The following is a 26,750-nucleotide window of genomic DNA, read 5'->3' as shown; positions in this document are numbered from 1 at the left end:
CATCACGCTCAGCTTTTTACATAGGTTTTGGGGATCAAACACAGGTTCTCTTTCTTGTGCAGCAAGCACTTTACCAACCGAGTCACTCTCCAGTCCTCCTTCTCCCCCACCCTCCCCATTTTAATGGCTAGCTCGGACACTGATCTTTCCAACCAACTCCCCAGGGACAGCTGGCTTTTATGACCAAAGAAACCTTTGGAGAAAGAAAGACTGGGCCTTGAGGGGTCTCATCCCAGGTACCAACTGAGGGTGAAGGGATGATCTGAACAAGTGGAGGACAGCATCTGCTTTCTCAGGCTCCCCAAGGTCACGCCTCACAGTCAGCTATTCCCTCTGAGGCTTCCATGTGTAGATCTGATGCGGGGTAGGGGTGGGGGCAACCCTAGCCCCAGGCCCCCATACCAACGTCTTAGCACATTCCCCTAGTCCCGGCTCATCAAATAATGAAGCAGATAAACTTTATAATGCACGGCATTGCACCAGAATACACAATAAAAGGCGAAAGACAAATAACAAGGTGTAAGTTATAATGAAGAAAAAGCCTGCAGTCAGAGACATCCAAGTATGAATTATTGACTAAGGTTTTACACTCTCAAGGATGTGCGCAGGAATATTTTTCCATCAAAGATTTGCATAATTCACTCATATAAACCTGGGTGGAATATAGAGTGAGATTTTACATCGACAAGTCGAGCTTGCACTGCAGATGCCTCCATGTTTTACGGGAGGGTGGGAATGCGAGGGTAGGGGAGATGCAGCTGCTTCCGTGATACCCGCAGGGAATGAGCAAGGCCTGAATCTGAATCTCTGGGTGGGCCTAAGGTAGTTGGGGGGAGAGGTGATTTTGTTCATGACTCTGTGTGTGTGTGTGTGTGTGTGTGTGTGTGTGTGTACAAGGAGGGTGGGGGCAGCTTCAGCCTTTTCACAGGTCAAAGTCTGGAAGGGGAGGGGAACAGGGAGGAAGAATCCTTGCAAAAAACTTCCCAGCTCTGAGCCATGGTGAGAAGCTTGCTCATCTAGGCTCTGCCCTCCAAGCAGGCCTCCAGTACCCCATGTCAAAATGCCTTCTATCCAGACACAGCTTCATGCCAGGGCCTGCAACGTGCCAAGTGGAACACAGACCCTAAGTCAGATTCCACTCACCCCGGGGGTGCCAAACCTTTGAGTATCGGATAACCTGTGCATCTCCTTCAGGGTACTTGTCTTTCCATCAGGGTTACCCAGAGACAGATTTGTGGATAATCAGAGACCACAGGGTCTCCAGAGATCTTTGGCTCCTCAGCCCTGCATAGCAACCACATCTGGGGCTGGCTGCCCATTCTCCGCTTGGCTAGATGTTTTTACAGTAACAAGTGCGAAGTACCACACCCCACAGCTCTCTTTACTGCTAGTTCAGGGAAGCCATTGAAGACGAGGATGATGGGAGCTTGAAGGATTTGGGGGCCAGGATTTGGTTCTAGACTTGTCACTGTCAGCTCTGTAGGCTTCCAACACATTAAATTTAGCATCTCTGTGTCCCACAGAATGGCTGTGGGGGCACAATAAGCGTACGGGTACTTGTACGGCACCTGCCCTATCAGGCTCGGTTTCCACCCACAAGTCACCCCTGTCCCACTCCGGCTCTAATGGAAGCATTAGCTAGGTCCACATGTACCAACTTCTGGCTTAAAATGTTTCTGGCAGATGATTCCGCAGAAGCAATAGTGCCCAGATAAAGACCCACTCCACCGCACTGTATCCATCAACCGCACGCCCTGCTGAGCACCTGAAACATGGCGGAGCTGATTGAGAGGCACTATACATGTAAAACAGACAGCAGGTTTCAGAAATGCAAAGAGAAGAGAGACGTAAAATATCTCACATTTTTATATTGATGATGTATGTTGATACTGAGTTAAGTGAATGGTAGGACTCCAACTTGTAATACTCTGTACAAGGGAAGAAACTTAGGCTCTTTAGGAAAGTTATTAGTCCCAAGGTCACTCCACTAGCAGGGCAGAAGTACCCCTGGAAAGAGGGAGAAAGCTGAGCACAGGGAGATACAGCGATAGCCCCAGCTATGGGGGTGCTGAGGCAGGAAGATTGTTTGAGACTGTTTGAGTAGTAAAGTGATGGCCATGAAGAAGGAGGAGGAGGACAATGTGGAGGAGGAAGCAGAAAGAAGGAAGAGGAGGAGAAGGGAGGAAGTGAGAGTGGGAGAATGGGAGGGGGGGACTCTAAAACATATCTCAACCAGCAATCAGAAGCAGTCTTTCTTATATCCCTATACACTTACATAGTACCATCACATGTGAGCCAGGGGGGTTTGCCCCTATATGCGAAGGCCCTGGTGTGATTGCTTAATTGAGGGAACAGTGAGTCGATATTCCCTCTGTATACACTGCCTACACACACACACACACACACACACACACACACACACACACACACGCATGCATGCACACATGCACATGTGGTCCTCTGTGGTAGCAAGCATTCCATGTGACAGCATATTCTGTGTGCTTTCCATGAGTGACCTTCTCTGAGGGACTCTGAGCTGTTGTCCCCTGCAGAGAGGCCCAGTCTGCTCCTGCTACCTCACTAGCTCTATGACATCCTTGGCACCTATAGTGCTCTGGATGCTGTAAGCAACTGTTTCATCTTCCCTTAGCTCTCCTGATGCCAGCCACGGGAAATGAGTCTCATTAGCCCCATTCTTCAGACAGGAACCTGAGGCTTCCAGCAGGGGCCATTCACCCTGAGCTGCAGCGACAGAGCTGGCTGCCTCTTGCCATCTGCCTCCCTGCCCTCCTTGTGCGAAGTCTCTGTTTTTCAGAAATAGGATTGGGTTGTCACTAACGTGTGGGTTCTGTGTTCTTGCTGGTGCAGCCTCAGCATATGACCATGGGGAGTGAGGGAGGGATCTGAGTTTCAGGACCAGAGACAGACGTGGAAATGATGAAACACGGGGCAGAGTCCTGGGCGGATATGCTAACGAGGGCCTTGGATTACCATGTTGTTCCTTTTAGGTGGGAGGTGACCCTGAGAGACTTGTGGTGAGCAGCAGGCCCATGGCTTAAAGCTTCCCATCCCTGTGCCATTAAGTGACACCCAAGTGTCCAGCATGGGACAAATGGTGGTAGAGGGCACAGCAGCATCCTAGTAGATTCTAGCTTCTTCCCTGTCTCCATGTCCGTCACACACAAACACATCTCCTGCAAGAGTGCCCAACTGGACGTGCTCTCTCACATGCTGCCTCCTTGGTCTGATGGGAAGACTCCCAGGCAGAAGTCTCTGTGGGCCCCAACCTGGCACATATCTATGAAAAGGAAATTCTGTGGTCCTCTGTGACTCCCAGGCAACCTTGATGGGTCATGGAACTCAAGCCACTGCCAGTTAGGCCTGTGGATCTAAAGCCTAAACTGTTTTCTCCTCCTCCTTGTCCCATGGGCCCTTACAGGCAGGCGCATCAGACAGCAGAGGGGGACCTAGAATAGAGGGGTGCTGATTGCAGGGAGCAGCCATCTTCCTGAGATCCAGGGCCCTCCGGGGCTGCCAGCCCAGGAGAGAGGAAATCAATTTCAAAAACAGGACAGTTGTCAGAATCCGATGTTACCGGTTCCATCTGTGAAATTACTTTCAGGCTGGCTCCTGTTGCCCCTGAGGTCCTGCCTGGATCAGCTGCTATTTACATTTTAATTTGATGTGAGAGGCTGATAGATTTTTAAAACACCATGAGACACTCATCCAGCACCTACATGTTTTGCCACCACTCTTAGTCTTAGAGGTAGATTTTTTTTTTTTTTTGAATAGGGTCTCTCTCTTTTAGTCCCTCTGACTGTCCTGGAGCTCACTATATAGACCAGGCTGGTCTCAAACTCACAGAGATCTACCTATTTCTGCCTCCCAAGTGCCAGGACGTAGGAGCTTGAGTTCTAAGACATTACACTATGGACTAAGCTTTGTCAGCCTGGCTCCTACCTCTTTTCCCAGCTCCCAGCTCCCAGATCCCTCCTCCTTTCCCAAGGTCTCATTTCGTAGGCAGGGATGAGTCTATTCCTTAAGTGTGCAGAACACTGAATTATGTTTTGAAGAACACCCCATTCCTTGCTTCAAAGGAAGCTAGATTAGGCTCTCTCTCTCTCCCTTTCCTGCCCACCCCCACCCCCACCAGTTTCTCTCTCACACACAAACACACACATAGGCCAGTATAGAAGCTCAGAGAGGTTAAGCAATCTGCTTGAAGTCACATCATGGTGATCTGTAAGGAGGGCATCAAGCTTCTAACAGTTTGCTATGCCCTTCCTTTAGTGTTAGCCTAGACTTCTCCTTCCTGGTTGCACCCCAACACACCCCTGGATGACTTTTGGGAGGAGTCCAGAAGAAGACAGAAAATAGGAGGTAGATTGGTGTGTGGGGGACAGAGACCAGTCCTTAGTGACTGCATCTGTTGCTGGGGCAGGAGTAGAGACTGTGAGGCAGGCTCCCTCCTTCTCCTCTACAGTGACAGGAGCTCAGCTGCTTTTTCTGACAATACTCAATCCACCAGGGAAGGAAGCTTCAGCTATGAATCCCCAGTGGAGAATTGCTGCCCTGCGGGAAGAACAGGAAGAAACCGATGACAAAGGCTGCTTGTCTGAGTCTGAGTGGCTGACAGTGAGGCTCCTGGGTGCCAGTCACAGAGAAAACTCGATTTGACTGAGGGTTTACTATGCACCGGGCGCTGGGAATGAAGATATTTGATCCTCACAGATGGGGAAACTGAGGTTTGGAGAAGTAAATAGGCTATGGTCACATAGCCAGTCGGAGTCTGGCTCAGGGCATTTGGGAACTACTGACCCTGTGACACTGGACAGAGGAACGGGATGGGGCAGAGCTTAGAGACAGGCATAAAAGGCACCTGGTACTAATGTGCCAGAGATGTGGTTAAGGCTGACTTGGGGAAAGGATTGGCTTGGAAATTGAGGACCAAGGATGCTCTCCCAGATGGGTGATGTAGGGATGGTCCAGGTAATTTTCATACCTGTTGACACTGGAGAATTATTATGAAGCTTAATAACTAACTCATCATGGGGCATGTAGCTCAATTGGTTGAGCTTAGCATGTGTGAAGCCCTGGGTTTAATCCTCAGCATCACATAAACTGGGCCCAGGAGGCAGGAAGATCAGAAATGAAGGGTCACCTCCAGCTATATAGTGAATTTCAGGTCACTGTGTGCTACATGAGACCTTGTCTTAGCAAGAACAAACCCCTCAAAATAAAACAAACTTATCATGGGATAGACTCCACCTTTAGAGGTTGTAACTTAATGGGTCTGAGTGGGAACACCTTCAGCCTGGTGTTGTATAGTACCCTAGGGCCGGATTTTTGATCCTTCCCTTGCCTAAGGCAGAAAGTCCTCAAGTCCTTGAAGCCACCACAATCAGAGGCACGAAAACAAAGCCAGTATTTAGCCCCACCCAGGGAGGGCTTTGGCTTTTTTTTAGAAAGTCTTTCTGATATCAACTTAATCTCCCTAGTCTTTCTGTCAGAGGGGAGGGATGGGAGAATGTCTCAGGGAGATGAAATGGGTTTCTGGAAGCCCTCTTTGCCCCTTGATGGACAGCTCTCAGAGACAGCAGGTGCCCTGGAGCAGAGCTCTGAGCGCTGCACACCCAACCTGACAGGGGAGAAAGTTTCACCTTCCTCTTCCTCTCTCTGAGGCTCTCAGAGCCTTTTGTTTTTGAAAGGATTACAAGCAGCCTGAGAGGTTGGGGGGTGGAGTGGGGATTCCTTTTCCTCAAACCCAGTGTTTTCTCCCTCCCTGCAAAGCCCGTGTTTCCCTCCATGTTAACAAGCTCCCCAACAAGAACAGGACCTGCTTGGCAGTGTGAGATAAGCCACCACAAAGGGGCATCGTTGGCACACTGGGAGGTGGGAGCGGTTTCCACTCAGCCGCTCAGCCCAGCCTCAGTGGCAGGCCCAGCTCCGCCAGCTTCCCCCTGGGACAGCTTGGGAGGGGGTTCCCTTCTGGTTGGTGCCTGCTTTGCTTTCCTGGTTCTTAAAGAGCTAGGCCATGGCGTTGTTAATTTGATTGCACCCGCTCCGGCTTCCTGTCACCCCTGATTAGGCAAGCTCCACCTGAAGTGTGAGATTGGTTCAAATTGTGTGGCAGCAACCAGCCTGGCCTTGGTGAACAGGCAGGGAGTAGTCTGGGGAGCTGTAGGCCCCCCAAGACTCTAGCTGTCCACAGTTCAAGGATATAGGCATCAGGGCTCAGCTAGGAAGAGTGTGTGCACGTGTGTGTGTGTGTGTGTGTGTGTGTGTGTGTGTGCTCGCTAGGAAAAGGCTGCTGAACCTTGCAGCCTCAAGCCTCAGGCCTATCTCTGAGGCATGGAGGGTGAAGATGATACCCCCAGTCTCACCAGACCTTTCTCTGTCCAGCTATAAAATGGGGCAGTCATGTTCTCCCTTGGCCACTGGCCAAAGTGTGCAAGATCAGGAGTGGAGTGGGGGATGGGGACCCATTTTCCCTACTGAGAGTGCTGGAAAAAAAGAGACAGTAATAATAATAGCTAACATTTATTGAATGCTGATTATGTGCATGCACCGTGGTTAATGCTCTCCACGAATTAGCTCATTAAACCCCTCTCCCCACAGCCCTAGGAGGTTTGGGTGGGGGTGGTGGCGGTGGTGATTAAAGATGGCCTGGAACTGACAGAATCCTTTCAGAAACAGGAGATATGAACATCTTTCTTTGGCTACTAGGAGAAGGTGTTCTGGGTCATTGCTGAGAACACCTCGGAGCTGGAGTTTTGAGCGTTTCCTGGAAAGGTTCAAATAGTATCCTAGGCTTAGCTGGTCGCTGCATCACCAAAGAAGCCATAGAGAGTAAACCAGGAAGGAAGAAGGGATACAGCCTGGTACTAGACATTCAGGTACAGGCTAGGTTTGAGCCTAAGCCTAGCTTGCCGATCCCTGCTGTGGGGTCGTGAGCACAGGTTCAGATAGGCTTGAGGAACTATGGGGAGGGTTTTGGTGAAGACACAGTTAGCAGTCAGGACAAGACAACTATGGCCTGTGAAGACCGTTCCTGAAAGCCACTAGCTGTGGGAGATGTGGTTTCTAATCAAAGTGTGAGGTGGCCATGCTGGTTCTAGTAAGAAGATACATAGAGAAGATGGTGTGACCCCATAGGAGAAAGCCATGTGGCAATCAGAGCAGAAACTGGAGAGATGTTTCTGCAACTCAAGGAACCCATCCATGACTTGCTGCAATCCCTAAAGAAACCAGGATGCTTCCCCAGGGAGCCTCAGGAAAGCAAGCACAGGGCTGGTGTCACCCTGTGTCACTCTCTATGGACCGTGAAAGAATCAGTCTGTAGTGCTTTGAGACACTTAGTTGGTAGTACTTTGTTGGAGCAGCTGGGGAAACTGAGGCATTTCTGGAAGCAGCAAACTTGGGGGGGGGGAGAATTCTGTACTCAGCCCAGAAGTCCCATCTTCTAGGTCAGGAAGATGACCAAGTGGTTCCCTAGTGAATTGAGTCCCGTAGAGTCATGAAGACCAGCAACCAGCTCTACATAGAGATGTCACCTCGTGTGCTGCCCCAGGGTAACCAGTCACCTCTACTTTGTCATAGCAACCATGCTACCTCTCCCTTCCGGTCATCTTTGTGGCTAACACTGCCATTTCTTCTCTTCAGCCTCAAGCTCTTGACTTCCTCCCAGTTCACAAATGCTTGGCACTGTTCCTTCAAAGTCCTCCTTCCTCTCTAGTGCCTGCTCAGGGTCCTAGGCCATTGCCACCCTAGAGGAGATCATGCCCAAATATCAGGGTGACTTCCCACCCCTCAGTCCCTGGTTGCCACCTTCTTCTCAGGTGCTCTCCTGACTGTTCCCCATGCAGACTTCTGTCCCAGTCACTTTGCCTGGCTGCCAGTCTCTCTGAAGCCACCCTTCTCCTTTTGCTTGCTCCTCAGGGTCTGCTGATCCACTCCAGGCTCGTCCATCTTTGACCCAACTGAAGGCAAGGGCACTTTGTAACCCACTCCTTAGCCTTCTCTCCTGGAGGCTGCAGTGGAGACTCTGCCTCACCTTTCCCTGTTGAAGACCACTGAGGTCTGGATACAACTGGAACGTGTCTCTCCAGTGTTCACTTGTGGAAACCGAATTCCCACGTGAGCATCAGGAGGGTGGGCACTTGATTTTGATGGTGGCATTTATAGGTGTGCCCTTGAGGAGGTGATCCCGAGTAGATCATCAGTAGGGCTAATGATTGAAATCTTATGGAGTTTTAAGGAGATGGAAGGATACTCATTTGCACATTTATAAGTTGTTTCTCACATGTCACACCCTGTCTTGGGCCTCTAGGTTTATGAACCCAAATGAACTCCTTTTTTTCTTAAGACTTAGCCAGCCTGTGTCTTTATATTGTTAGCAACAGAAAGCGGGTAATACACAGACCTTGGCACATGTTAGAAAACAGGCTGTCTGGTGGGTACATGCTCATGACTTGTGTGATATAACAGTGCATTCACTCAGAGGAGCTTTCCTCATTATTGGGGAGCAGCTTTGGACTTTCTTCCCAGGGCAAAGGTTAAAGGTGCTTCTCAGCTCTCTGCCTAGTTTTCTGTATCACGTTACCTACACATAGAGCCCTGTGTGCAGGAGGCCTGGATCCTGAGTCTCATCTGAGCTGCCCTGAGTGACAGCCTGGACCTGGGATCCATTTGGAAACTCTTCAGTGCTGTGGTCATGGGAACTTCAGGGGCAGGGGAGTAATAATATGTCATCTGTCCCCACCTCTGAGGAGTGGCCCAGGTGAGGCACCTGGGGATAAACAGGGAGTGGATACTGAGTGAGCAGGACCATATCTCCTCAGCAAAGCCTCCTATCTGTGAGGACCTGAGTTCTTATGCTCACAGAACAGTGTGGCTGGGATGGGGATTTTTCCTGCACCAGGCCCCCTAGGGGATAAGTTGCTCCTGTTCCAATGACCCTATTAGTGCCATAAGGTCAGCCAGCTGTCCTACATTTTGTTGGTTGAGAGATATCTTGTCTCCCACCCCCTGGAACATCTGAAAGGCAGGATCAGGAACCCATTCATTCAGGCTTAGGGGGTGAGAGGAAGTGAATAAGGTAAGTCCCTGTATCTCAGCAGCCAGGGTACAAGCATCAGGAATAGGTCTCCTGTTCAGGCCCTTCCCGGATCTCTAAGATGCTTGTTTTGTCTCTCCTGTTTCTTTGGAGGCTGCAGACTCCTGGGAGCTTTGTCGACACTCTGTTCTTCTGTGAAGAAGGCCCAGGGGCAAAAGGAAGTTACAGCCTGTCCTTACTTCTGCTTGATGAAGCACGAGACATGGTGTTGCTTCTTACTCTATGAAGTCTGGAAATCAATAAGGCCAGAGAGGCCACTGGCTAATCATTGCCATGGAAATCGTCACTCCCTCCTCTCTCACCAACATGCAGGGAGTCCTCTATTCCTGCCTGCATAGAAGATTCCCTCCTGGCTTGGCATAGGCCACCCTGGGGCTGGGTAGTGGAGGCTGACCAATGGCCATAGTCTAGGAGGAGAAAGAGCCACTAACAGCTCCCCCATAAGCCCCACACTTCTGTTTGTAAGTAGGGGTGGTGGCTCAGTTGGCCCACCACTCAGATTTCTGTCTCTAGACTGCTAGCAAATCTGGTAGAGCATCTGTCCTGTTCTTTCAGCTTCTTGGGAGCTCCTAGGGAAGAATCTGGGAGCCACCTAAGATGCCAGCTTGACCAGACCTGCAAGCAGGAACCTGCCCATTCCCAGCACACAGTGCCAGAGTAGACAGAGATCTGGTCTATGTAAGGTGCCAGGGACACAGTTCATACAGGGAGGATAGATGGGCTCTGGACCCTAAGTAGCTCAGAGACAGTGAAGATTCAGGTCTCACCACCAGAGAATACACAGAGGAATCCTGGGCTACTCCTCTGCTAGATCACTCTGTGTCTCCATTTATCATCTATTGCAAGGGGGTGCATCATGTGCGTGACATCCCAAACTGTGATTCCTGGGGTTGTCTATGTGAACTGCAAGTAGTTCATTCAGGTTGAGGGCCCAAGCAAGGGAGGAGAGATGTCAAAAGAGTACTGAGGATACTGGGAAGGTGGCTCAGGGGTGAAGAGTACTAGCTGATCATTCAGAGGACCAAGACCAAGGTTCAATACCCAGTATCCACATGGTAGTTTATAATTCCCTGAAACCCCAGTTCCGGTGGATCCAACATCCCCTTCTGCCTTAGGCGGGCATTAGTGATGTACAGACATACATGCAGGGAAAATACCCATACACATAAAGCAGAAACAAAACAAAACAAAACAAAAGCATTGGGTAGCTTGGAAGCAGGCATGAGGGTGGGGCATCCGGTTGGGAATTCCTTTGGTTCACTGACTCCTGTCCTTGTGTGAGGGCAACAGTTCCACCACCGGGTGAATGAACACACCTCTTGTGTCTGATAAGAGTTTTCATGTGAATGGGGACTGACCTGGATCCTGGATCATAGAGTTGACTGTACTTCCTAAGGTATTATACCCTGACCTTGGGACCAGCAGTCACCTACGAAGGTAAGCCTATCCTATTACAGCTCAAGGGCTTCCTTGGGTCAGGCTGGCTTCCTCCATCTGCCCACCTCTGTTAGGGTCTGGTTCCTTCCTCTGACTTTCTGTGATGCAGGTGTGTGGAAGCAGAGGGCTCTTGGAGCTCACTTTAATTGGCCTGACATTTTGCTAAACAAACAAACCAAAACTCAGAGCAAACAAAGAACCCTTCAGGGTTTAATTGGCCATAAGCTCTGTCTGTGGCCCAGGCACTGGAGCCTTTAGAGAGGTGGAGGGGAGTCAGGGGCAGGAAGAGCACCTGCTTAATAAAGATGGGGGCCAGGAGTTCTTGGGGGGCACTGCCATGTGATTGTGGCATCAAAACAGCAAGTCCCTTCCACTCTGAAGAACAGCTTGGCTTTGTACCCGCCTCTCATGAAGAATTCTCTTTGAAGATGATTTCTCTTCTGTGTGTCAGGTGGAGCAGGAATTGCCTCCTCTTTTTGGTCATTCTCTCTCTTTCTCTCTCTCTCTCTCTCTCTCTCTCTCTCTCTCTCTCTCTCTCATGCTTGCTCTTTCTTTCTTTCTTTTTTTAATTTAAAAAAGAGATTAAAGGTAGCCTTGCAGATGTGGTATTTTTTTTTCCTGCTAAACATGTATATTTTCAATCAAGTCCTGGGAGGAAACAGCCTGGCCCTCTGGAAAGACTCCTAAGGCTGCTGGAGCCTCTGGTACCTGGGCTGGAGGTGGCATAGCTCACATAAGGACTGGGTTTTCTAGTTTGGGTGAGGAAACCGAGAGCCAGAAGAAGGAAAGCAATGATGAAAGAGGTGGCTGACAGTCTTATCTGTGGATTCGGTGATGTGACCCAATGACCTCATCCACCATCTCAGAGTCTGTGGAAAGGAACCATTGCTAGTTTCTCAGGGAGGATGTGGAAAGAGAGAGAAGATCGTAAAGTGCCCCATGTGAAGGGGAAGGTCTGGGTTCAGGGGCTTAGGAGCTTAACAATACCAAGACTTGGGGGTCAAAGAGGAGTAGAGGCTACTTGGGATTGTCTTCTGGGATGTCCAAGGACTTAGACAACTAATTTCCTGCTTCCCCAAACCCTTGGCACCCTAGCCAGGCCGGATGGTTTTAGATTTCAGTTGGATTGTGTTATGGGATCCCCAGGGACCAGACCGTGTAGTCCCGAGGCCAGTGAGGTCACACAGGGAAAAGGATATGTGAGTTAGTAAGAGCCACTCTCACGCGCATGCTGTCCAATCAGATGGGAACCCAGAAGGTCAAAAGAGCTCAGGACACTGACTCCTTCTCTTAAAACAGAGACACTAGTCTCCTCTTGCCCATGGACACCAGAGCTCTAGCTCCCTGGTTTGGCCTTGGACAGTTATACCGCTGTGGATTCTCTTGTTCTGAGCTCTTTGATTTTGGCCGAGCCATGTCACCAGCACCCCACGGTCTGTTACAGAGAGCTAGTTGTGGGACTTCATAGGCCCCAGTAGTATATGATTCAGTTCCCTTAAGAAAGTCCCCTTTATCCACTTACCATCTGTCTACAAACCTGCCACTTAAAGCCCCTGAGAACAGGAACTCTGTGCCGCTCATCATGGCTTCCCCAGCCCCTAAGCCAACCATTGCTAACAACAGTCAGAGGAATACCCGTGTCACGCACTGTATAAATTGTTGCCAATGTGTAGTCTCATCAGTACCCCACGAGTGAGAAAAAGTATACATGCTCTCTGCCATCCACTCACAACAGTGTGGCCCTTGAGGAACCATAATAAGTTAAAATATGGTGAATACTCTTATTAATTGGGTGGAGCACGGAGGGAGGGCAGGAAAATGAAGTGCAGTATGCATCAGGAGCTGTCCTCTGAGCTTCCTAACTTAAGACAGTAGAGAGGTGTGTTTCTTGTTTACCTTCATGACCAGTATAAGTGGAATATTTGTCACTGCTGTTGCCTAGCACTGGAAAAGAATACTGGACCATAATACCATTAGCTTGGAAAAGATGAAAAATTTAAATTTTGGAGTATAGTTGCTACTGACTGTATACACTTTTGCCTCATGGTAAAGGCTGAAAATGGTGAAGTTGGAGGCCATCTTTGTTACAACTGTTAGCTTATAGAGGGTGACACCAGGCTCACAGAGGCCACTGTCTGCCATCTCAGAGCTCTCAAGTAGCAGAGCTGAGACTTGAACTCAGGGATGTCTCCTCTGCTCTCCTGGTCATGGAGCAAACAACCATTTCCTGTTCATCAAATGCTCAGTGACCCAAGGAGGCTGCACTGTGAGGTCAGGAATGTGAATGTCCCTTCATCATGGCCCAGCCAAAATGTCCAGTTTGCCCTGTGTGACTCTTTAGGAGATGATGCACCCTCTGACACATTTCCTTTTTGTTTTCTTTTGCTTGGGGACAGTGGGGGCAAAGGCCAGTTAGCCTCTGAAGGCTTAGACCTATGGAGCTGAATCAAGTCAACTATTTTCTAAAAGTGGGAGATACAGGCAAAGCTTTAGGTGGCCTGCCTCTGCAAGTGGGTCAGGGATAGGGCTGGTGGCACTGGGGGATTTAGAACGGACTCATCGATGACTGAGCTTTATCCAGCCAACTCACTGGTAAACTGTGTGCATGTATGCATGTACCTGTGAGTGTGTGCACATGTGCCTGTGTGCACACACACAGATTATGAAGGTTCTATGTCCCTCTTCCCTTTCTATAGCAATCAGAGGAGTAGGAGAAGATGGGTGAAGGAAAGGTCAGAATAGGTAGCGTGCAAGAGGGAGAAGAGACAGTATCCCGAGGGGCTAACCTGGAGCAGCATACAGGGCAGAAGCGGGAGAAGAGGAATAGCAGTTACAGAGAAGACCAGGTACCTGTATGCTCCACCACAACGGTGTCACAGGGGCATCACCCAGCAGCCAGCTGCCATATGGGCTTATTCGGGCTGCTATATGGAGGAGGTCAGACTCTTTCATCCAGACATCCCTAGCATCATCTACCCTTTCTCTCCACTGGCGTTGGGGTAGTCTGAGGGCTCAGCATGGCTGGGACAAGCTGTTGGGAGAGCCAGGCCAGGATGGAAAGGAAAGTAGCAGAAAAAGAAATGCATGCGCGTATGTGTTTGTGTGTGTATATGTGTGTGTGTGTGTGTGTGTGTAAGAGAGAGAGAGAGACAGAGACAGAGAGAGACAAAGAGAGACAAGGAGAGACTAAGAGAGACAGAAAGACAGAGAGAGAGATAGAGAGAAGACAGAGACAGAGAAAGAAACAGAGAGACAGAGACAAAGAAAGACAAGGAGAGACAGAGAGAAAGACAGAGAGAGAAGAAAGACAGAAAGACACAGAGAGAGAGAGAGAGAGACCTAGAAAGAAGCAGAGAGGCAGAGAGACAGAGAGACAGAAGAGAGAAATGACCTAATACCCCAGAACTGCTTCCTCACTTTGGGCTGGCCCAGAGAACACAGAGCATCACAGACCTCAGAAGTGACATGATTCTTCTTAAGTCTGGCCCTACATGAGCCAGGTCTCCTCCCACACAGTCTACCTTCCAACCACTGTACCCTTTGCTGCTCTGTGCCCTGGAATCTATGAAAACCCACGTGACCCAGAGCAGCAACCTCACTGGCACAGTGGAATTCTGCTGACCGTGAGTAGACATATGTGTGTGTGTGTGTGTGTGTGTGTGTGTGTGTGTGAGGCCTAGACAGGCGAGCCTTCCCGTGTGGCTCTCCCTGGCTGAGGGATATAGATTGATTGCCTTGCTCTATGAAGGACAAAGTACTTTGTGATGGTGGGAAGGAGGCTGCTCCCAGCACGGGGATTCCACCCGGGGTTCCCTCAGCATTGATCTCCTGGCAGGGCTTCCCTATCTGGATGAAGGCCCAGGATTGTTCATGGAGGAGTCTCCCGGGAGGAGTAGGGCAGACTGAACACAGGCCCTAAGGCTCTCTGTAGCTACTCTAGAGGGACATCAGAAAGAATGGCACCAGTGGTCACACCTGTGTCCAGTCAGGGCCACACTGACAGTCAGCCCCACCAGGGGCTAGACACAGACTGAGCCCCAGACTTTTCTGCTATCATTGTAGATAGGGTAAATATGGTTTAACAAGGCTGTATGTGCTCATCAATGCATGGTTGCTGTGGTGCTTGGCCAGACACAGGGACAACAGATAAACAGTGGCTTCCAGGGCCTTGATGGTGGCTCTGGCTAGGGTATTCAGACGCTGTCCCTAGTGTTAGGATTACAGAGTTGTGCTGCCTCTACGAACCTCTATTTAATCTCAGCTTCTGTGTTATTCAAAACAGTTTTATGATGCTTATAAGTTGGGAGTAAACTACTACGATAAGTGGGGAGACTAGAACCCAGAGAGACAAAATGACCTTCCAAGGTCACACAGCTCAACCGAAGGCTTTACCTGCACGGTGGATATGGTGTCTTCCTTTTGAGGCTGTAACAGGTGGTACGAAGCTCAGTATGTATTAAGTAGCTGAAAGGAGTTGCTTGATTTAGGTACTGGAATGCCAACTGACTTGTGAATCAAATAATTACCATACAGCGACCAGGACCTGTGTCCTTGACTTGAGACAAGCCAGACTGTGCCTTTGCTTTGGATAAGTGTGCTTCCAAAAGCCCCCAGGAGGCTCGCGGGCTCACCTCTGAGCCACCTTGCTGTTTCTGGACAGAATAGCAGAATCCCAGCAGGCATGGGAGAGCCAAGACTGACCTTGGTGACCCTTGGTGGGCCTTGGCAGACCAAGGGTGGGGCAGGACTCACTTTTCACGGTGAGGAACATGGCCTTGCTGATGTCGGTGCCCACGCCGTTGCTGGCCTGGCAGAGGTAGTAGCCGATGTCCTCTTCCAGGACGTGGCGTATCAGCAGGGAGCTGTTGGGCAGGATCTGGATGCGGCCAGTGAGGGGCACTGGGTGATATTGCTGGGGGTTCCCACTCCCTGGAAGGAGGCAGCAGTTAGGTGTTGTTGGGAGTGGATTGGATGTGAGCTTTCAGAAATGCCTGATAGGGCTCAATTGCCCACCTGAGGCCATGTCACAGCAGAGCCACACCATCCCACACAGATCCTACTGTGTGCCACGAAGAACACCTCAGAGAGGTTTGGTCCTGACCTGCTCTGAGGCATGGGAACTGTCAGGGCAGTACCTTAGGCAGAGCCCACCTTATCGTTGAACTTGCTGGAATAAATTCCTGAGATAGGAAGAAAGAACCATCTTTGGTCAGCTTGGCAATGGGCCAGGAGACTGAGTTCTCATATGACAGTTGCCTGGTCATACGCAGCCAGGCCTGGGGAAAAGGTTGTCCTCCATGGGGATCTGGGAGACCTCTCCAGTCCCGCCATTAGCCATGAACATAGTCTATCATGTGTCACCATCCGACACCCAATGTATTTTTGTGATGAGGCTGGGCTGGGAAAGGACTAAGATCTCAGACTAGATAGGACCTCAGGGTGGGCAGGGAAACAGGAGAAGCATTACAGACTGTCTTTGGGGTTCTAGGAGGTCAAGTGGTGGGGGCAAGAGGAACTTAGGGGACTGTGGATGTGGCTCAGTGGTGGTGGGGTTGCCTGTTTGGCGCAAGGCCCTCAGTTTGATTGTCGGCATCACAAAAAACAAACAGGATTTAGATTTGGCATCCTGCTGTCCCTCACCCTGGTGTGGCTGAGAAGGACTTCTAGACCATCTGATGTAGGGGTTCCCCAGGCTCAGAACTCAGTGCTCCTCCTAGGGCTGGGAGTTGCATGTAAGAACAGGTCCCGTGGCCATCAGAGCAGCCTCCTGCTCTTCTTATGGAAGAGGCTCACCTTTGGCATGCTTCCACATGACCTTGGGTGGCGGGTAGCCATCTACCGAGCAGTTGAGTACACCAGCTTTGCCATAGATGCCATCCTGGTTGTTGGGCTGCACCACGAATCGAGGGGGCACTGTGGAAAGGGAAGTGGGGAGAAAAGAGGCTTAGTCTTGCCCGGATCCCCTAGGTCTGGGGACCTCTTCCAGTAGGTGTCAGCCCTTCTTGAATCATTACAATGTTGGGAGCAGACAGCTTTTGACTTTCCAAGAAGTCAAAAAGGGTGAGAGCTCTTGCGAGCACTGCAGTGAGAGCTCAGAGTCCTGAGTCCCAAACCTGACTGTGCTCTTGGCTGACCATGTATAGATGCCTTCCACCCCAGGCCTGAAAGTAGAAGGCTTGGGTCTCTCTGTCCTTAAGACGTCAGCCAGAACCAACTTCTAATGAGCCTGTTACTCCAGCTGGGACTCTAGAGAGATGCTCTTGGGTACCCCCCCACCCCTCCCTGGGACTGGCCTGACCCGCTCACCACGCACGATGAGCTGGCGCTCCCTGCTCACGGTGGCTGCCGCGTTGCTGGCAATGCAAGTGTAGTTGCCATTGTGTTTGAGGGAGACGCTGGAGATCTGCAGGGAGCTCATGAATTCCTTGCTCTCGATGGTCACACCTGAGCCCGAGATGATCACCTGCCCGTCTTTTCTCCAGGTGATCCGGATGGGCATGTCCCCCGAGGATACCACACAGGGAATGTAGAGCAACTGGCCGATGGAGGCAGGAGGGAACTCAAAGGGCTGGATCAGAGGGGGAACTGGGGGACAAGGGGATATTATGGTCAGCTGCTCTGCTCGAGGGCTCTGGCTTACCCTGGGGCAGGGTTGGAATCTAGCTCCCCAGGTCCCCGGAACTTCATTTTCCTTTCAACGCAGTATCTTCTGAGCATGCCCTGGTGCCCTGGCTCTTTTCCACTGTATGCCCTGTGTTAGTCTTCCCAGCTCCCAGACTGGTCTTTGCATTTGGCTCATGTGCGTCCTGACCCACTGCTTAGCTTGTGTAGGCAGCCACTTCCTAACCCTCTGTGGTCCATAGAGATCAGGTGTCCTGGAAGCGAGTGAGGAAGGCCTGCTTAGCTTCTCTCCCTTCTCTCTCCATGATCACTTGTCTAAAAACAGATGCTTCCAAACCTTTTACGAACTTGCCCCTCCACATGGCCATCAGCTTGTAGAACCATTACGTGTGCACAGGAACCTCTGAATTCTTCCCCAGCCATACACCTGGCGCTTGATGGCCTCAGTTTACAGATGGGAAGACAGGTTCAGAGGAGCAGTGACTGAGATAGGTGACGGGGAGGGGGTGACACTGGGACTTGAGACCTGATCTCTCTGCTCAAATCAAGGCTCTTTTTTTCTTCTTCTTCTTCTTTTTAACCAAGCAGCATTACTACCTCTGGAAAAATACCCCAAATGTTCACAGGCCCTTTTGACTCCCTAGGTGTTCTGAAACTGGAAAGGGAGCCTGTCATCGGGTGGCCATACGGGTAGAGTCCTTGGGCAGAGTGCTCCTCACTGGTCTGCCCTCATCTCAACCCCTGGGGTGGGGGATGGAGGGTGGGAGCGCCTGTCTGCAGCCTGAGTCTCTGGGAGAAGTACCCTCCTCTCTCAGCACTGGTGAGAACATCAGCCATTATCTTTATGATAACTCAATTAGGCGGCAGCAACTTCCCCAGCTCATGGGGGTGGGGGGAGAGGAGAGCGAAGGAGACAGACAATTAGCTTAACAAGGATGAGCACAAGTACATGAGGTCCCCTTTCTGCATTCGAATAATTAAATTACGAGGCTGCCCACGGTCCTCAGGCTTCTCCCAGGCTCCTGCCCACCCCTCGTTGGAAGCCAGTGATGCTATTTTACCACAGGCCTACCCAGAGCCACAGCCACAGCCAGAGAGAGCACTGGTATGTCTTGTAGGCCCATGGTAGAACCCAGCCAGATGTATACAGAGAAAGCGTCTGAATCCTTGGCAGGGCTGGGTAGGGTGGTGGTGTTTCTTGACCAGAGCTGCTGGTCTGGAAGATCAGCAGTAAGGAAGGTACTGATTTCAGTACTCCTATCAGGGGCCCCAGCAGGCCTTCTAATGCTACCTTTTCTAATGGTTGCCCTCTACTCCAGCTAAGGGGTCTGTCATGACTTTCCATGCCTGAGCCTTGCTTGTCATGGCCTCTCCACTGCCACGAGCTCCCCCCATCCTCTGGCCAGCTTGTACCCATTTGATTCCATACCCGCCTTGGCGTTGGCTATGTCCTAGGCCCCAGCCAGATACCCTAGGGGTCTGGTCATTGGTCAGATCAGCACATCCCTGTTATTGGCTAAGGTGGAACACTGCCCCTGGTCCTGTGGGAGGTTGGCTGGGACACGGGCACCTCTAGTTTTCTCAGAAACTCAGGCTCCACTGCCCTTTATGAATACTTTCTTAAGAGACTGCTCTCTTTGGATCCTTGTGAAACCCCTGGTGTCCGTGTGCATCCGTGTGTGTGTGTGTGTGTGTGTGTGTGTGTGTGTGTGTGTGTGTTACATCTAGGCCTCCTTGAACTTCTGATGGAATTGCTTCTGAAAGCCAGCACAGGCCTGATTGCCACCATCTCCCTTGACTTGGAGCTGGGACTTGTATAACAGGGGTGATTGTGGGTGCCCAATAAATGCTCATTAAATAATAATAATAATAATAATAATAATAATAATAATAATAATAATAATAATAATAATAATAAGGCACATGTCTGGATGTCACCTCTCAGGCTGACCTCAGGAACCCTTAATGGTGGACTTGGGGGTGGGGCAGACAGAATGAGGGCTCATCCAGAATGCGAAGTACCCTAGCTTCTCTCCAGGTGCTGCTGTCCTGTGAGCACTCTGGAACTTCTCCGTGGTTCTTCCTTTTCTGGGGTAGTGCTAACTAAGCTCTTGGGATTGAGGAATGTATGGCCTGCGAGCAGGGGTTTGTGTCAGCGGTGACACTCCAGGAGCTGGAGAGTAGGGCATGTGACCAAGGCGTGGGTACTCTGAGCACCTCATTTCCAGGGGAGACAAAACAAGTAGACAGAGACAGTGTTGCTCAGCAAGGAGCTTTTGCTTAGGAGAGGGGACTGTCTCTTCATAAGAAGGGGTTTAGAGAGTGGTGTAAGTTACTAAGACAGGTTAATTCATTACTTAGACAATTATGTAACAGCTGTGAAATGCCTACCCTGTGAAGGTATTACTTCTGTGTAGATGAGGAAGGCAGGGCCCTGCCCAGGTCGGGAGAGGCAAGTTACTTCCCTTTGTGATGACTGGGCCAGGATTCAGCAGGGGAAGGTGTCCTCTGGGGGTGACTGCAGCCTCAGGGACCATTTGATCTGTCACTTGTGCTTACAAGTGACACACAGAATGAAAGAAGAGGTCAGGGTGAGGCAAAGGGCAGAGGCCCCCAAGGACTGTCAGGAATGACACAGAGGAGCCTTTGAGAGGCCACTAGAAAGCAGCAGCCTGCACTCCTGTTGGGGCTTAGTTACATGGGTAGGATGGTCCAGGGTTCCCTTGTGTCCTGTGTGTCAGATGACCAGGCCACTCCTCGGAGGTCCGAGGCAGCATGCTCCTCTCTGTCATGTGGCCACCACCAAGTTATTCGTGCCGCTGTGGTAGAAGCCACTTCACTCACCTGTGTAGCTGTTTACTCTAAATAGAAAATTTTCCTCCCAGAGGAAGGACGGATGCTTATAAAAGCCGGGAAGCTCGTGAAGCATAGAAGACTCATGAGGCCTTCCCAAGGTTATAAAAGTGGCTGACAATTGCTGGCTGGGCAGAGTAGACTCCCTCCTGCCAAGCTTCAGGGGTGCAACCTTCCCGACACGGGTGCTTCTGTAAGTTACCCCTTAGCCCTGCTTCTGTAAATAGTCCTGATAGACTTGCAGCTTTACCAAGTTAGACTTGAGTGTTTGGTCACCTGGGGGGGGAGGGGGGGCAGATATTTGTTCTCTGTTAGGGAAGTCACATAACCACTTTGCAAATGAAAGGGCCACGGCTTCTTGGGGGAACTCCATAGCTCCAGGCTGGTATTCTGACAAGCTTCAAGTCCAGACTAAGAGATGGCTATGGGGATTCTCAGCAGTGCTGGGATTTTTGATAAGAACACATGATTATTTATTTATTTATTTATTTTGGCTCCGGATGCCACTCAGCCATGTCTTATCTAAGCTCAGGGACAGAAGCTAATAGAATGAGTGTGTCGTCTTTTCCCAGGGAACCAGTCTTTCAGGAGTTGGGGGGGCCTCTGACCACCTGCTCTCATCAGCGTCGACTGCAGTCCCAAGTCACATTGTGCCCACGTGCATGTAGCTTCAGTAGCTGACCTAGAATGTCAGACAGCATGGTGGAGTTAGGGGTGGGGTGGGGTTCCTTCCTGGGGCAAGGTACCACACCAGTGCTGAGGCCGGACACCAGAGTGTCTACAAAGACGCAGCGATTGTGGCAGTCCTTACGACATCTGGCTGCCATAAAGCCTTTATGGTTTATGGACACTTGCTTGGAAGTGTCATGGGGTACTGACCACCAGCCCAGCCCGTAAATGCTTTATGGGGTCTCTTATAATCCATGATTGGGGTTGAACCTTTTATTTACTGCACCTGCTTGCGAAGTGTGCACTGTGGAGAGTTGGGAAGTCAAAGCTTCTCTGTTCACACAGCATGGATTCAAGAAAGATCTCCGTCTGGGGCCAGGACATCCGGATTCCAGGCCCTAATGCTTATACAAGTGAGCTTAGGCCAGTGACCTTGCCACGACCTCTGCCTGAGCCTTGGTTTCTTACTCTGTGCATGGGAGGGGTGCCAGGCCTGGAGAGACAGCTAAGAGTGCTTGCCATAAAAGCATGAAGGCTTGATATCAGATCTCAGTAACCCTGGGGGGAGCCCTGTGCGGTGGGACTTGTCTACAGCTCCAGTGCTGTCAGGGGCAGAGACAGGAAGATCACTGGGGCTTATTGGCCACTTGCTTAGCTCCAGGTTCAGCAGAGGAGACCCTGTGATCAGAGAGTGACCAAGCAGGGCACCTGGTATCCTCTCCTGGTCTCCACATGCATTGACAGCACATATGCACATGAGTGTGTGCACACACACACACACAAACACACACACACACACACACACACACACACACACTAGGCACACAATGGTAGAGGTAGGCCAATTAATTTTACTAGCGTGACACTGAGATTCCAGGTTCAATAAATCTTACTATTCTAGGAACAAGCACACTTTAGTTCGGTTTTTATCACAACCATCCCTCCTTGGCAATGCCTTCCTTGACCACAAGGCCCCTTCCTTCCTTCTTGTATCCAGCATAGCGTTAATGTCACACATTGTATCCACTGTCTGTTTATCCTTAAGATGCAAGCTCCTGTAGGGTGGGGAATTTTGTGTGTTTTGAGCACAACTGTGTTGGTGAAGCAGAAATAGCACTGGGAAGGAGGTAGGTGCACATTCAGTGACTGAGTGAGCATAGTAGGTGCACAGTCAGTCACAGAGGGGATGAAACGCTGCCAATGCTTTCCCATCTCTAACACCTTCACCACCATCACCAGCCCCAAACCCCATATGTCCCTGAAGGAGGATGCTTGCTCTGAGTTCCCAAGGAAACCTGGCTACAAGCAGAGCACTCTCTGAAAAAGGCAGTTCTGGAGTCTGTGGTGCCCCCTGCCTGTGGGTTCCAGCAGGGCTCCTTTCAAACGACCTCCAACTAAACCAGGCATTTAGGTAGGTGGGTAGCTTATGCCCTGAGGTCATAGAACTTCCCACCCTAAACTGTTCATGGGTTCATGGTTCCTTCTGGGGACTGCTTGTCTGAAGCTATGTGCAGACCGGATAGGGACATATGTGTGTGAGTCTGGGACAGGGATATTGGAGAAAGAGTCTGTGTGGGGTGAGTTCCCTCTTCTGCTGGCTATATGGGGACTTGGCATGTCCTTGCTCCAGTCAGAGTGAGCCTCAGGCTCTCAGTCTAGCTGTAGAGGTTCTCGAAGACTCCGATGTAAAGTAGAGACATTTTCCTCCAGAACCATGTGTCAAAAGGTCCCAGTTGTGGGCCCTGTCCTTGGTTAATCAAACACCCAGTCTTTGCACTGGAAGATGCTTTTATGACCCATTATTTTTCAGCTGCTGAGGACTCAAAAATTCCCAAGTCTAGGTTGGCTCTGTGTGTGCTCCTCTTAGTATCCTGCCAAGGATCCTGAAGCCCAGAGACAAGTGCTGTCCCCTGCAGCTGGGTCCCCTTGTCATTTAGTGCTGCATGTGCCAAGTCCAGGAATTCCTCAAGGCATCCCTTTGCACCTCTGTCTCCTGCCTTGCTGAGCCTCCCTTCCAGGAACTCTTGAGCAGTGTTTCATATAACCACCCGTAGCTGCCTTTCATGGGTCAGGGATGTCCTTTTACAGAAGAAGGCATTTGTGCACGTATAACTGGTCACATGCGTGTCCATGAATCTGCCCCAGCACGGGTAGGCTAGTGTGCCCTTCTGACACTTAATCGTACACGTAGTTTGTACACATGTGTGCACCCTACACATCACTGCACACGTGTGTATATGCATGTCGGGTATGTGCTGATCTTGGCTCACTGATTGAAAATTTCATTAGCAGACAAGCAGTCCCCAGAAGGAACCAAGTCAGCAGTTGTTTTTCCAGCTCACAAAGCAGCATTGGCATGGCCGCATCTGGTCTACCAATCTTGGCTCCCACAGAGAAGCGGGAAGGGGGGGAGTGAGGGGTTGGGGAGTTGGGGGGGGGTGGGGAGGGGACTTGATACACTGTTGCAGGATTCCGGTTTCTGTCTTATTCCATCTAAGCCTTTTTCTGCACTCTGTTCCAGTCTGCCCCTCTGACTTGATGCACTTTCTAATGTCCAGTAGGGTCATAGGGTCTGGAGTGGTACACCTGTACTCCCTTCCTCCCTGGAGTCTGGGCCCCTTGCCATGTCCAGAGGCACCTCCTTCTCCTCCCCCCTCCTTGGGGAGCTCTTGGAAGAGCACAGCCGCTAATCAAGCAGCGTGATCATAATCAGCTTTGATGGGCTCTTCTGCAAAAGTGCATTCTAATGAGGTGGGGGAGGCGAGAGGAGAGGGTGGGGTGAGGAGCTGAGCTTTGGGAGAGGTGGGGGAACTGGCTTCCAGGCCTTTACATGTGTGTCTGGTCTGGAGAGGAAACGGGACCTTACCCCTCCTATGGCAGCGTACTGGTCTTTTTTTTCAGACCGTGATAAGGAGGAACAGGAAGGTTTGCACACAAGCCTGTATCACAACACTGATAGACAGGTACATACACAGACAGACACAGACACAAACAGACACACACACACACACACACACACACACACTCTCTCTCCTTCTCTCTCTCTCTCCACCCCTCTTTGGGCTGAGAGATATCGTCTATCCTATCACTACAGGTCCACTGAGTTGCTGAGGCTGAATGCATCAGATTCAATTCATTAGGAGTGATCGCTCCCTGAATGGGGCTGAAAAATTGATGAGCAGAGCACAGCTTTCAGGATGTTCCGAGTACTCCGAGGCTTGCTGGAGCCCTGTTATTATTTTTTTCTTATAGCTGACAAACGCCGCCAAATGCTGGCTGGAGCATTGGGCACAGGGAGCAGGGCAGAGGTTAGATGTTTTAATACGTGATGTTTACACTGTACGCTCTCGGCCCATTGCTTGTAACAGAAATGGATATGGGCTTATGTGATGCCCAGTGGGGTGGAAGCAGGGCAGGCAGGGTTATGGCACATCATTACCAAGTCCATTTGTCCAGGTGTGGAAGGGAGATGGGAGCCTGGCGTGTGGACCCTTGAGCTGCCCGGGAAGGGCATTAGGTAGGGGACACCCTGTCGTTGCCACGGCCTAAAGCAGGGAGGTGGTACTGCCAATGTGTATCCTAACTCTCTTTCTCAGGTGTCAGATGACCATAAAGCTCCCCTCCCCCCAGTTCTTGGAGCTCACAGTGTGGCTTCCCATGAGTTACTCTGATCCAGACTAATGCCACAGATTTAGTTCAACAAATACGTGCTGTCTGGCACTGTGACAGGTGGCAGGGTGGCTACTGAAGACGCACGTGACTTCACCCTGAGAACTGCTCAGGGTGAGCCAGATGAGAGAGAGGTAAGAAGCACAGGGAGGAGGCCTTCCTCCTCCTTCTGCAGTGACTGTCAGGTTCCCAACCTTTCCAATGTGGTCATTGTCATAGCTCATTGATACAGCATGTGTTCCCCAAACGCTTTCTCTCCTAGAACCCCTCTTCCTTGCACATGTGGTAATGCTTCCAGGGCCAAAGAAGGGGAGACTCTGGTCTGAGACCCTTAAGGGCACCCCAGGTGTCTGGGTTCTTCTTGGCCTGAACCTGTGCTCTTTTCTTTTTTTCCACAGACTTAGCCTCTGCCTGGCTTTCCCTTCCTGGTTATTTCCCTCCCCCCTCTACTGGATAAGGGGGAGAGATCTTTCCATTCCCAGCAACCCCCTTTCTCTGGAGGATGTCTGGCTATAGGAGAGAAGCCCCCAGGTGACAGGGACCCCTCCTGGGTCTTGAAAAAACTGTCTCTCTTCTGCTGGCTTCTAAGGCACCAGAGATTGCCTCTTCATTCATGAGGTGGAAGCTGGAGCTGATGTTTGCCTCCTGGCCTGTTCCCTTCTCTGATATTTCCTGGTCAGGCCCAACATGATCTATCTACTTCTCCATCCTGCTCCCAGAACCCACGGGACCTACGGGACCCAGGCACTCTAGATAATCCCCATGCCCGTGGATCCCAAAGAATGAATTTAGAAAATTCGTAACTCGAACTGTCTCAGAGCCAAGGGGGCAGTGTCTAGTGGCTCACAGGTCTACTGAATTGTTCCTTTAAAAAAAATCATCCTACCTGTAGACTTAGGAGATGGCTGCTGAGAGGATAACATAGCCACCTAGCACCCACCCTGATCTCTGCTGTAGCCACCCATCAGGTAAGCAAGAAAGCTATGGTGGGTTGGTAACTGAGCTCCAGGCCTCAGAGAACTAGCAGATATCTTTCCTGCCCCGCCCCCTGAGCTTTTAGCCTGTGTTCACCACAATCCCCCACTCTATCATCTTTCTTCCAAAGGCCAGGGCCAGTCCCTCTTCCTTGGGCTTCTATATACCGGAGAGTGCCTTCGGCCGGACATCCTGGGAGGCAGGCAGGATGCAGGCAGGGAATGACCTACCTTTGACGGCCACATGAACACTCTGGCTTATGGAAAGCTGTGGTTGGATGAGAACGCTGCACAGGTACTCCCCCTCGTCCATGCCCTTCTGCACATCAGTCAGCTTGAGAGTCCCATTCTCAAACACCACCTGGCGGTGGTTATCTGGTAGCAGCAGTGCATCCTTGTACCACTTGATGGAGTAGTAGGGGTAGCCAATGACCCTGCAGTTGATAAGTGTGTCCCTCCCGGCGACTGCTGTGATGTTCCTCATTGCCCGGATGCTGGGGGGTCCTAGGGAGTGTGGGGGGGAAAGAGGAGAGGAGGGGCAGGTGGCGTCATGAGCCAGTGCCACTTTGTGGTGGGGGCTCTTCTCCCTTGCTTGGCCCTTGAGACTTCTTCCCCTGGAGCGAGAGACTTCCCGAGTGAGGGCAGAGGGAGTACTTTCTCAGCTAAGTTCAGAGGCCGGGATTGGGGTCACTCCTAAAACCCACTGTTATCATTGCAAGATAGTTGCAATCAGCCGTGAGCCACACAGGCCTCACAAGAATCCTGTCTTTACAGGACTGGATGAGGCCAATCCATAGCCACAACAGGGAACCACCAGATTGGTCCAGGTGGGGCCTTCTTCAGAGAGAAGCTGGGATTGAGATGTCACAGGGAATCAGGGACCTCATGCTTTTTTTTTCTCTCTCTGTTTGTTCGCATTGCATTCATACCTTCCCCGTAAAGAACCTCCCGCATAGTGGTATACTATCCAAAAGGCACCAGAAAGGTCTTGACCTTAAGAGCCCACATAATGCTTCTTCCAGTCAGGGAAATTCTATTGTGGGTACCTGAGAACAGGTTGCAAAGTGGTGTTCAGACCATAGTGGCTGGGGATTGGGAGTATCCTCAAGAGGGCTGGCTGGCAGGGGGCATCATGGGAGTGGGAGGAGGAAGCTTAGAGGTTACTATGAAGGGACAGTACTAGAGAGCATCATAGAAATCTAGTGCTTCAGGTCCCCATTCAGAAGATACAGGAGAGAACTAAGAGCCTTCCTCCAGGGCCCTGTAACTCCAGTTCAGAGAGAGACACGGGGCTTGAACAGGTGGTGGGCATAGACTTGTCATATGCGGTGAAGGAGCTGACATAGGTGAATTTAGACTGAATCTCCATCTCTACCCCATCCCTGCCTCTGGGCAACTGTTAGCATCCCTGG

At 50.8% G+C, this 26,750-nt stretch overlaps 1 protein-coding gene across 1 annotated transcript in view; it reads right to left on the bottom strand.

The window, feature by feature from the left end:
- Positions 1 to 26,750, bottom strand: part of DSCAML1 (DS cell adhesion molecule like 1) — a gene marked incomplete at both ends in the record, with an annotated part of 302,088 nt that overhangs the window by 47,642 nt on the left and 227,696 nt on the right. Inside the window, 4 exons of the mRNA XM_080930658.1 lie at positions 15,305 to 15,481; positions 16,346 to 16,465; positions 16,859 to 17,137; positions 25,570 to 25,842. Of these exons, the coding sequence (XP_080786784.1) occupies positions 15,305 to 15,481; positions 16,346 to 16,465; positions 16,859 to 17,137; positions 25,570 to 25,842 (849 nt within the window). The remainder of the gene's footprint in view (positions 1 to 15,304; positions 15,482 to 16,345; positions 16,466 to 16,858; positions 17,138 to 25,569; positions 25,843 to 26,750) is intronic.

Source organism: Micromys minutus (genome assembly GCF_963924665.1).
Source record: "Micromys minutus genome assembly, chromosome: 16".
Lineage (NCBI taxonomy): Eukaryota > Metazoa > Chordata > Mammalia > Rodentia > Muridae > Micromys > Micromys minutus.
Note: the sequence above shows the minus strand (reverse complement) of the source record. Positions and strands in the feature narration are given on the sequence as shown.